Raw genomic sequence first — 12,558 nt, 5'->3', positions numbered from 1 at the left:
TTTATCCCCATCCAAGGCAGATACCGTGTTTTTCATTGGGTGCACAGGAAGTAATGTGTAATCATACAATTTCACCTGTGTGCTAGTTGGGTGGATTTTATAGATCGTAAAATAAAATGCGGATAATCCAATCAACTCCTGGTGCTTGGTTTTTAAGGAGTTGCCTAAGTCTGTCCAGCCACTAAATACCAGAATCTAAAGGGAAGTAATTTATCCAAGTATTCAATCATGTGACAGACCAATTATAGTGAAACCTGTACCAATCTCTGGTCTTCAAAGATCTATTTATCTTGCCTATCTTTCTAAAGGTGAACAATTTTCACAATCTCATAGTCTGTTCAACTGCATGTCTGAATTACTGTATGAAAAACCTAGACTTTCAATGTGTAAATCTAGGATCATGTCACTCCTCTGTTTAAAGCCTTCAATAAATTACCAACACACTGGGAATAAATCCAAATTCCTTAATGTGGCACCCAAGTCTCCATCACTGAGCCTTTGTCTGCCTCTCCCTTTTGGTCATGATCCCCAACAATGCTTGTCTTCTTTCAATTCAGGACATGCCAGACCCTTTCTGCCTCGGATCTTGGCTGCTCTGCCCCACCCAGCCCTCCTCCTCTGCTCTTTCTTCAGCCCTCGGTATAAACTTTGCCTCTTCAGAAAAGCCTGGCCACCCTATCTGAACCACATGCTCTTCCCACTCATTGCCTTCAGAGCCCCCTCATAATTTATATTTATTATTCGCACAGTCTTTAAAGCAGAAAGACAGATTAAGAGTACATCTATTTACATAGACTTGTCCTGAATGGTACTGAGTCTCCTATATTCCTAAATTCTTCAGAGCTCATTTGGAGGTTCTTGTAGGAGGCATACCTACTCTTGTACCCTTGATGAAAGAACAGTCCTTCTCCAACTGAGAAGTGGTATTTTCAGTGCCAGATCAGCTCTGAAGATGCCCTCACATCTAAGGTTACCTGTCCTATTCTCCTTGGCTATCTTACGGTCTCTAGAGGCAGAGGTCCACAGAGCTAGGATACTTCTGTGTGCCCAAGGAATGAATTAAGAATAATCTAAAACCTTAATGAACATGCACATAACATTAATAACAATGGAAAAGGTTCTCAGTCACCTTTGAAGTGTAGGACTTTTTCCGTTTTGAGCCCGCTTTTTCATTCTTTCTTTTGCCTTTTCCATCTTCTTCTACTCTATCCCCTTCCTCCTCACTGCTTGCATCTGCAGTATTCCCACCTTCTCCCTCAGTTTCTGAGGAGCTCTGCTGCTGAATTGCCTAGGAAATAGCAAGATATTGGCTAATTACATTTTTGAAAAACATAGCAAAGAATACAGACTGTGAAAAGAATCATTCTATTTTAATCTGAAAGGGTTCAGCTTACTCTTAAAATTTTCAAAATAAAGGACTGTCAACTTCAATTTTCCAGTGACCACTTGATTTGAACCCTCTTGAGTAACAGAATTACATTTAATCCAAAATGTTACTGGAGTTAAAAAGAATTCTGATTTCAAATAGATGGAGGGTAACTACTAGTACAAAGGACATGTAAGAAAGACCCCAAAGAGAGTTAAAAACCAAAGAATTGAGATCTAACAATGAAGCAAACCATTACCTGGTACCCAGTAAACTTCACTCCCGGGTTATTCTCTATTTCCCACAATCCTTCATTAAATCCTTTCCGTTTGTTTGACTTTCCAAACTTGTCTTTGTATTCCTTATATGGAAAAAGGTCTTTCGGACCTAAAAATGCACTGCAGAGATATATTAGAAATAGAATTGACACTTTGACCTTCAAATATAAGCTATTTTTAATATCAATATCAACTAAAGTATCACAGCATATTTTAGTAAACAAACTGAAAGTATATATAAACCCTCTGAGTTGGGCACATATCATAAAATAGTTTACATATATATGGAGCGCCTGCGTGGCTCAGTCGGTGAAACGTCTGACTTTGGCTCAAGTCATGATCTCAGGGTCCGGGGATGGAGCCCCGTTGGGCTCATGCAGTCAGCGGGGAGTCTGCTTCTTCCTCTCCCTCTCTCTCTCTCTCTGACACTCCCCGCTTGTACTCTCGCTTGCTCTCTAATAAAATCTTTAAAAAGGTTTATACATATGCTTCTAGGCAGGAAAACTGGATCGCTGGCTATGTAAGCCAGCAACTCTAGACTGCGGTACTTTTATTTTACTTTTAAATTACCAATTTATTTCTTTGTTTTAAAACTGACTTTTAATTACACACATAGTGTTAAAGATGTCCAAACGTTGACCACTTAAATCATCATCTTAAACTAAGACTTACTTATGTTAACCTTCCATTGGTAAGGTTTTGTGAGATTTACAGTAAAAATATAAACACTGGATTACAAAAGTGATTTTAACTCTATCACATTAGTATATTTATTCACTATTATTTCTATAAATTAAAAAATCATATTAGTGATTAATGAGGCACAAATAAGAAAAAAATCAGATATAGCAAATAGAATGTTATGCAATTTAAACTTTATCCTAATTTAATCATAACCAGAAAAAGGAAATGAGTTCGAGTAAATCCTGGGACTGGCTAAAAGATCTGAGCATTCAAACTAGAGTCTCTTCAGCATTATCACCTATAACATACTAACCTGGTGAAGGAGATGGTAGAGGCCCACACCCTGGCTGACACCCAAGAAGCTCACATTTCAAACTAAGAGTCACAGATCCTTCCATCTGACAAATCTGACTGAACATCTATAACGTGTCAGGCACTGCTGAGGTGTTGCGAATTCTGTAGGGAACCCACGGACGACTCTCTCTACCCTCATGGAGCACACATTCTAGGAGTGCGAGTAGGGTTTGGACAAACACAGAGAAGAAAAAACACAGTACTGTGTGCTAACATAAATAAAGCAGAGAAGGGGTGGATCTGGTTATTTAAGATCTACTGATCATGGAAGGCCTCCCTGAGAGGGGAGCATCAAACAGCACAGGAGGTGAGGAAGCAGACCACACAGTCTCCGGGGGGAGAGGGCAGCAGACCCAGGGAAGAGCGAGTACAACAGGCCCCAAGGTGGGGTGCCTGCCGTGTTGAAGAAACGAAGAGGCCAGCGTGCCTGGAGTGAGAGCAGGATGAGAGAAGGTCAGAGAGGGGACCGGGAGGTGCAGATTATGTGGGGCCTTGAAGGTCGCTACTGAGGCTCAGAGACAGACGGGCAACCATGAAAGGTTTGAGAAGAGAAGTGACAATCTGTGTTTAACAGGATCCTTCTAGCTGCTGTGCTGGAAACAGACTGAGGAAGTAGGCACCAGGGTAGAAGCAGGGAGACAAATCAGCCCACCACAGGGATGGTGGTGACTCGGGCCAGGGTGTGCGCGGTGCAGTGGGTGAGGGGCTGCTGGATTCTGAATTCACGCTCAAGAAAGAGCCGACGTGACTGTCAATGGGCTGGAGATGGCGTGTGGGAGAAAGGAAGGAGGTGAGGCTGTCTCCAAGGTGTCAGGCTGAGAAATGAGAAGAACAGAGGTGGCACTTACTGAATTGAAAGATTTTTGAGAGAACCAGACTTGAAGGTGAAAAGCTCAGTTTGAGATGTTAAGTTTGAAACCCTGGTTTGACATCCAAGTGAGGAGGTCAAGCAGGCAGTTGGAGAGGTAATTCTGGAACTCAGGGGAAAGGTCTGAGCTGGAGATATAAAAGCTCTGGGACTGTGAGGTAACAGTTTACTGTTAATCTTCATAAATTCCATTTTCCGGGCAACCCTCTCGGGTCCCCTCCCTCTTCAGGAGCTTTGTACTATCGCTTGATGCTATTGCTCAATAAATTTTGCTTCCCACCAAAATATATATATTTTTATACATATGTACTTATATATATATACACACACACATATATATTTAAATTCCATTTTCTGACTGGGTCTTAGTACTGATTCCTCATTGCCTAGCTGATCAAAAACTTCAAGTTGATAAAAATACCTGCGGAAGCTTTCTGAGCCCAACCACCAAAACTCCCTTGACCTTTAATTGCTTGGTCAACATGATTCTCTCATTGAATCCAGACATAATTTATTAGGTTACTGGACATTTTAATCAAAGGCATGTCACTGTCTTGCATGACAAATGGAACATGAGAAAGAAATGGACTTTGGGTATGTCCATTTTACTTTTCGAAAAGTTTGTCACGCGGTATTAGACTATGGTTTTTGACCTTTCTCCAGCATTGGACTCTGCGTGTAGGAATTAACTATGGGCTAAGCTGCTGAGGTTCCCACCAGTTACTGCTGCTAGCCAGAGCTTGCCTGTACTTACTGAGGCAGGGTTAATGGTTCAAATGGCCATGGCAGCCGCTGCCAGAAACAAGAGCCCTGAAGGTACTGTTCTAAAACAACGTATTTTTGATACACAACCTTGTTCTTTCCTAGATTATAGAAAGATATTTCCTCAAACCAAATTTCCTCCCAATTGGTTAACTTTCCTGCATGTTTCACAAATCTTAAAGTGTAGGCCAGGAAATAAAATTGTTCAAAGCTCCATGCTCTAAGGATATTATTTTTTTTTCTCCTGGCCAAGGCTGGCTTGAAAAGTGTCCAGGCTAAAACCGCTGGGGTGGTAATATGGAGCAGAAGAATTTGGGGGCTCCAATGACCTATCTGTCTGGGCATTAGAGTAAATTCAAGTCGATGTTCTGAGGAAAACTCTAGTCTGCATGGGGGTGCTCCTCTGGCTGACCTGCACACAGCTTTCTTGCTAAGTTCCTCACCTTTCATATATTTTTTCTCCCTTTCATTTATTTCATTTTAATTTAATTTAATTTAAATTCATCCAACAGTTATTATTTTAAACACTTACCACTGGCCAGGCACTGTGCTAAGCACTGTGTCCACAGGAGTAAGGAGCCCCTACATGATCTCTGCCTCCACAGAGAGGCTGAACTCTAGGTACCTGCCCAGGCATACAGTCTCAGGTTCAGGGACACCCAATACCTAAGAAACGCTCTGCTGAAACAAACTTATGGCAGGTTTTGTGAAATTCATTTTCCTCTAGATGTTTCAAAATCTACCTGTGGATGATCAAACCAGCAAAAAACCCACATATGGACGACATTATACTGCTCCGTGGTAGAACTGGGTTTCCTGAATTGAGCCTTGGAATAATGCCACTGGCTTCCATTAAGGATGCTGTAAAAACAGCTGTGAAACCCTTCACACTGTTCGCTGGAATGATCCTGTTACATGCACCAGCAATACACCAGGTGGAAGCTCTTTAGTTATGTAGCGCTTTAAGGAATGCCTAGAAAATGTTTAGTCAGTAAATAAAAGTGACCACATAATGTTAGTAAATGGTTGATTTGTCCTATATACTGGAAATGTGATAATCTTGTTTATTAAATCCTGCCAGGTTCCAGGAATACAATCCAATCATTTGGAAATAGGTCCTAGACAAAAAGCACAATAATGGTATAGATGTAAACTGGAGACAGGAATGGGGCAAATAGAAACTTATGTATCACAAAGCCCTTTGCACTTGTTACAGATAAAACATGTCCAAGCTTTCTAGCGATCTCTATGGAGGAACACATGGTGCATAGTATGTACACAGTGTCTACCAGATAACAACAAAAGAAAATAAAACCAACTTTCTGAAAGAAACAATTATTTCTCACATGAAGCCAAGAAATAAATATGTCTTAAGGGCCTTCTGTCTCCTGGCTAGCTCTCTTTTTTTTTATTTTTTTTAAAGATTTTATTTATTTTTATTTAGAGAGAGAACATGAGTTGGGGGAGGGACAGAGGGAGATGGAAAGAGACTCTCTAGCAGGCTCTGCGGTGAGCACGGAGCCCAATGCAGGGCTCGATCTCATGACCCTGAGATCACGACCTAAGCTGAAATCAAGAGGTGGACACTCAACCAACTGAACCACCCAGGCGCCCTGTGGCTAGCTCTTTCCAGATAAAAATGAAGAAGATGTCAGACTGGCAGAGACTGCAAGCTAAGAAAAAGTTCACACCTGGCTCTACTCTTTCAAATGAACACAAGGGAGGATCCTATATTTGAAGAGTTGTAAAATTTCATGACAGTTTGTAGCTTTCCCCCACACATGCAATTCCTTTTTTTTTTTTTTTTTTAAGATTTTATTTATTTATTTGACAGAGAGAGAGAGAAAGACAGCGAGAGAGGGAACACAAGCAGGGGAAGTGGGATAGGGAGAAGCAGGCTTCCCGCAGAGCAAAGAGCCCGATGTGGGGCTCGATCCCAGGACCCTGGAATCATGACTTGAGCCAAAGGCAGACGCTTAATGACTGAGCCACCCAGGCACCCCCACACATGCAATTCCTATTCCATTTATGTCCTTGCTCTGATTGACCATACACATTTTTACTGTGTCAAGACTGCCAACCGTCTCCTAGCATCTACTATCTTCTTTCTTTAATTAATGGATTACTCCTTCCAATTGTTTCCCCATTAAGAGTTGCCCAGCTAGAGGATATGTTTCCCAATTCCTGACAGCAACATGTGGCCAAATGACTGAGTTCTTGCCACTGCAATGAGTGCGAGTGTAAGTGATATATGCAACTTCCTTGTTATTTCCGTACAAAGAAGTTACCCGCTCTTCATGTTTTCTCTTTCTTTCCCCCTTTCCCTCTACCTGGAAGATGCACAGATGCTGCTGAGCCCCGTTTTGTTTGTTTGTTTGTTTTTAAGTAAGCAGACAAGAGCAACACTCCTGGGAATGGCAGGACAATGTGACAGAAGGAACCTGGGTCCCTAGAGCAGAGTAGTCTACCCACCTTGATCTACCTGCCTATCTCTGGATTGTTTCAAAAGAAAGAGAGAATTTTCTATATTATTTGAGACACTGTATTTTCAGGTTCCGTTATTCAGTAGTTTAGCCTGTACTCTAACCAATACAATTTTAAAACCTTATTAAGTTGGTATGTTTGCTTCAGGGTTCAACAAATTGAAAAGAACCTGAGACAACATAACTTTGTTGTATGAAATATAAATGGATGAAGTTTCTCTAGAAAGGAAATATATAAGAGCAACAAAAGAAATTACTGGGAGTGGTAAGGAGACTACCCTTTTGTGTCCTAAAGGAGATTCTGGGTGATGTCCAACATTTACACAGAAATAACATTCAAAAGCAAAATGAGTGAAAAATCTTCACATTAAGAAAAATACATTATTAAGCTTGGTAATTTTATATAATTGTGATCCTTTTAATAACATATAAAATGTCATAGATCAGGTATAAACATTGTAGTCTAGTAGATCCAAATTAGAGCTGCTGAAGCTTTAAGTTGTTTTGTTGACTTACGTTTCATGGGTGCCAAAAAAGAAGATAGGATACTTGTTTGCTGGGGGCTTCACAGCTCCCTCTGGGAGTTCATCAATCTGTTAAAGATAAATTTAGTTATTCAATATTCAGTTAAATCATGTAAAATAGCATAAACATGATATAAACATTATTCTGATAACTTCAAAATAAAATTATTCTAATCAAAATCCCAGTAATTTTTTTTTGAACTTTACAAATGATTCCAAAGTTCATATTTGGCCCACCACATGGAGAGTAACACTGTAAATTGATTATAACCATTATGATAATACATAATCAAGAGCCAAAACTACTCATTTCCTTTGACTCAATAGAATTACTGCTGGGAATCTGTCCTAGTGAAATAATTAAAAAGAGTATCAAGAACAAAAAAACCCCAAAAAGATGCACTTTTTGGAGATGACAGTGAATTTTTACACACACACACACACACACACACACCCAGAAACACATGTTGCACGATAGAGATTATAGAAAATTAACTTGATGCAATATTATATTGTCATTAAAAATTATCAACTCTTGCCTAGACTACTGCAAGTTTCTCTCTCCACCCATTTAAGCTAGAATTACCTTTATTTTATTTTATTTTTTAAGTAGGCTCCACCCCAGCGTGGAGCCCAACATGGGGCCTGAACTCATGACCCTGAGATCAAGACTTGAGCAGAGATCAAGAGTCTGATGCCCAACTGACTGAGCCACCCAGGAGCCCCAGAAATTACCATTTATTTATTTATTTTAATATTTTATGTATTTATTTGTCAGAGGGACAGAGAGTGAGCACAAGCAGGGGGAGTGGCAGGCAGAAGGAGAGGGAGAAGCAGGCTCCCCACTGAGCAAGGAGCCCAATGTGGGACTCGATCCCTGAAGTCAGGACCTGAGCTGAAGGCAGACGCTTAACCAACTGAGCCACCCAAGTGTCCCTAGAATTACCTTTTAAAACAAACATTTGATTATCTCACTTTCTTGCTTCAAATCCTTCTATAGCTTCTCATTGCTTAGAGCATTCTTATCTGTGCATATGAAACCTCTGGAACTTTAAAAAAAATATACTTCAGGGGCACCTGGGTGGCTCAGTTTGGTTAAGCGTCTGCCTTCCGCTCAGGTCATGATCCCAGGGTCCTGGGATCGAGACCCGCAGGGAGCCAGCTTCTCCCTCTACCTCTGCTGGAAGCTCCTCCCATTTGTGCTGTCAAATAAAGTAATAAAATCTTAAAAAAAAAAAACATACACACGCACATACACACTTCAGTCCTCCCCCAAAGACCTACAGATTCTTATGTATAGCTGGGGTTGAGAAACTCTAATAAAATAAAGTTGAAATTCCTTAGTTATATAGTTATATATTCATAATTCCTTACAGTGTTTCAGGAAATGGTCCTTGACTCACAAATCTCCATCTGCAGCCCCAGCCTTTCCTTTGAACTCCTATAATTCTGACGGGATTATGTTGAACTGCAGGCATGAAATTGCCGATGTCTACAAACCACTTCCATTTACAGGCCCTCCTAGCAGCTTAAGTTGAAAAGGCTACAAAGAGGAGAAGGGGCACACCTGCAATTCAGAGAGCAAGAGGCAGGGCATGGTAGCCCGTCTCCTGAGGAGCTGTGCAGGCCCCCTTCACTCACACACAGCAGCAGCCTGGGGAGGACACCATCCATCACACGCTCCCTTGGAACCAAAGGAAGCCCGTGTCAGAGCAGACACTCTGTGTGCGGAGGAAAGATGAACTTCGAGTCTAGAATGTGTAAAGTCCTGCTTCTGATTTAAACTGAGACATCAAAGGTATCACCTCATTCATCTCTTGGGGCCTTGACTTTCCCATCTGTAAAATGAGATGGCTGCACGTGGCCTCTCGATTTCCTTCAAGTCCTGAAATACCACGGCTTGTCTAAAACTGAACTAATGTCCCCTGAATCTGTTTTTGTTTTCTATCTTAATTATTGGTATAGTCTGTTACTAAGAAAGAAACCTTCATCTTTTTATTATTTCCTCAAGCCCCATATATTCAGTTTTTCACCTAATTCTCCAGTTCAGCTCCAGAAATGTCTCTTAAATTGATCACCATTCCCATGAGTAAATTTAGTTCCCTAAACAAGTTCTCATGATCTTTCAACAAGGCCACTATAGTGGGCTTTTGAAGTGTCTCCTTTTCTCCAGGCTTTTTCCCATTACATTCACTATTACCCTACAAAGACAGTTTAAAATGAGTAATTTAATTTGAATCAATTCACGAAACATTCAATAATGTGTGTATGATAATATATGGTAAAAATCACGACATAAAAATTTCCGTCTTAACCATTTTTACATGTACAGTTCAGTAGTAACAATATTCACATTGTTGTGAAACAGATCTCCAGAAGGTGAATAACTACATTTTTAATGGACAAAAAATAGAACTTAAATGGAAATGCATGTTAAGTATGTGGTGGGCATACCATTTGACAAAACACCACTGTCATGTTTTTGTCACTCTTATAAAATAAGTGAAAGTAAACAATTTAAAAAGAAATCTTTTAAAACTTTCTTTCCAACAAAAATACAACTTTTGGTTAAACTCTTCTGCTATAATGTTACACAAGTAATATCTACTGTATAAGTCGTAAAGTGATGGCCCTTGGGCCATTTCTGACCTGAAGATAAGTTCTGTTTGGCTGATACAGTGTTTTTTGTTTTTTGGGGTTTTTAAACTGAATTAGTTATCAACACTTTAAAACAGGAAGATTCACATTAAAATCCAGATTAATCGCTTCTGTGAAAAAAATATTAAAGACAGGGATAAATAAGCATTCCCACAAGGTGACAATTCACCAACATTTTCAACAGTTGCCACCTTGAGACAAAGTATGTGCCCTCAAGTATGTTACACGCCCACCACGCTCTAGATAATGTTATAAATGCCTGTGTTCTTATTTATATTGCTTACCCGGCCCCTGAAACATATAAGGTTTGTGTCCCTATAATAAATACCATCAAAAATAGTATAACTGGCCTTACCACCATGCTGTTCCCCTCCCCCCCCCAAGAAAGGGGTTAAATAATGTGTTGAGACATGTACTCACTGCATTTTATTGAGTCTTTGTTTTTAACTCTTTTGAAAATTAGACTTTGGCAATTTTGGAATAGATACATCTTCCTGAATCTATTAAAAAATGTACCTTCCAGGGGCGCCTGGGTGGCTCAGTCCTTAGGCATCTGCCTTTGGCTCAGGTCATGATCCCGGGGTCCTGGGATCGAGCCTTGCATCGGGCTCCCTGCTCAGCGGGAAGCCTGCTTCTCCCTCTCCCACTCCCCCTGCTTGTGTTCCCTCTCTCGCTGTGTCTCTGTCAAATAAATAAATAAAATCTTAAAAAAAAAAATGTACCTCCCACTGTTTTTTGGCTCCTACAGTGAAGAGCAAGTGGCAACAGAACTTTGTCTTCAGAGTTTGTTTTTCTCTACTGTTTGTTTTCCTGACTTTGTACTTTGTATTTTTACTTTTGTTTCTGGTTCTTGGCTATGTTTGGTTCTGACTCTGGTTTGCACACAGCCAAATGTTATTCCCCATTACAGGTTGATGGTGACCTCTTGTCTTTGGCATAGCAAAAATCTGGTATATCAGTGTTTTAGTTTGTAGAAGAATGTCTTGCTTCTATTAGAAAGAAGAAAAGCCCTTTGGAGACCTAGATCAGTGAATGTGTGTATTCTGTGTTTCCTTTAACCTGTACCTGAAGTTTTAGACCTGAAGCCATAAGCTCTCTATGTGTTTGTACTTGACAGTACAAACCCCTCCTTTACCCCTCCCCTTTTGGGATTTTGAAACATTTTTCTACTTCAGGAAAGGGTCTTAACAAATTAGATATAATTTTCTTAAAATAAAAGAGCTCTGTTTATTGGTTTATAGATACTAATATGACTTACAAAAATTTGATACAAAGGAAAAAATATATAAAAACATACATATTTATATATATATAAGGTTTCTTTATATATTTGCATATAATATAAAGGAATATAAAAATCTAATATAAACCTAAGAATCCTCAGGAAAAAAAAATGAATGTATAGTAATTTAAATATGGTAGCCTTGGGCGCCTGGGTGGCTCAGTTGGTTAAGCGACTGCCTTCGGCTCAGGTCATGATCCTGGAGTCCCGGGATCGAGTCCCACATCGGGCTCCCTGCTCAGCAGGGAGTCTGCTTCTCCCTCTGACCCTCCTCCCTCTCATGCTCTCTGTCTCTCATTCTCTCTCTCGCAAATAAATAAAATCTTAAAAATAAATAAATAAATATGGTAGCCTTATTGTTCTCTATTTATTTGTCTGCTTTGAACATTATAGAGACACTCAGGGGATGTCAGTTAGAGACCAAGCCTCTATCCCTTGGAGTCTACAAGTCTATAGCCCTATGAGAGGGAGGCAACCTCTTATTTCCTAGAAAACCTCAGAGTTTCATCCCTAGACCTTCACCATTAGTGTTACCCGGGGACTCATTAGAAATGCTAGTTCTCAGTCCAGAACCCTGACCAACTGATGTAGACACCTTGGGAGTTAAGCCCAAGAATCAATGTTTTAAGAAGCCTCCAGCTAATTTTGAATTACATTATAAGATGTTCCATCCTATTGCTGTGGTTCCTGTGGGTGGATTGCCTTCATTTCTTGTGATTAGTATGAGTCTCAACATATCTGCAGGATTTTTGCATGGAGATTGCAAAAATGCACCAATGCAGGATTGCTTTCCTAATGCTTTAAAATGTATAAAATGTCAACATTTCTATTTTTTATTAAAGGAGTACTTTATTATATTACTAAGAAAAAATCCTTCTCACAAAAACAGGTCAGAGGCATCTGTATAAAAAATTCAAATTTAAGTAATCAAAGTGAACAAATCAGATGTGATAATATTGGTGTAAAAACAACTCTGGATTTAATCATTGTTGAATGTAATATAAGCAAATATTTTATTTTCTTAAGTAAAATTTGGGTTTTCTCATGAAGACACTAATTACATTGGAACTTCTTAAACAGGTCTACTGATAAGCTAATATTACTTCCATATAATGTTAAAGATTAAGGAGAACATAAATTATATTTCTGGCAAGCTTTTCTATATCAACAGTATAGCATGTGTTATGTTAGATTAAACATTAATTTCCAATAGTTAACCTTAGGACACTGGACTAGTATTAAACTGAATTAATCAATGGATAATCTTTGTATCCTTTAATAATTTCTAAATAGAATACT

At 39.5% G+C, this 12,558-nt stretch overlaps 1 protein-coding gene across 1 annotated transcript in view; it reads right to left on the bottom strand.

The window, feature by feature from the left end:
• The window catches only part of HDGFL3 (HDGF like 3), a 79,818-nt gene that overhangs the window by 20,286 nt on the left and 46,974 nt on the right, over positions 1–12,558 (bottom strand). The window contains exons 2-4 of the mRNA XM_032392140.1: positions 7,312–7,388; positions 1,626–1,764; positions 1,130–1,288 (exon numbers count right to left, since the gene is read on the bottom strand). Of these exons, the coding sequence (XP_032248031.1) occupies positions 1,130–1,288; positions 1,626–1,764; positions 7,312–7,388 (375 nt within the window). The remainder of the gene's footprint in view (positions 1–1,129; positions 1,289–1,625; positions 1,765–7,311; positions 7,389–12,558) is intronic.

The sequence above is a fragment of the Phoca vitulina genome, unplaced genomic scaffold (genome assembly GCF_004348235.1).
Source record: "Phoca vitulina isolate PV1807 unplaced genomic scaffold, GSC_HSeal_1.0 scaffold65, whole genome shotgun sequence".
Classification (NCBI taxonomy): Eukaryota; Metazoa; Chordata; class Mammalia; order Carnivora; family Phocidae; genus Phoca; species Phoca vitulina.
Note: the sequence above shows the minus strand (reverse complement) of the source record. Positions and strands in the feature narration are given on the sequence as shown.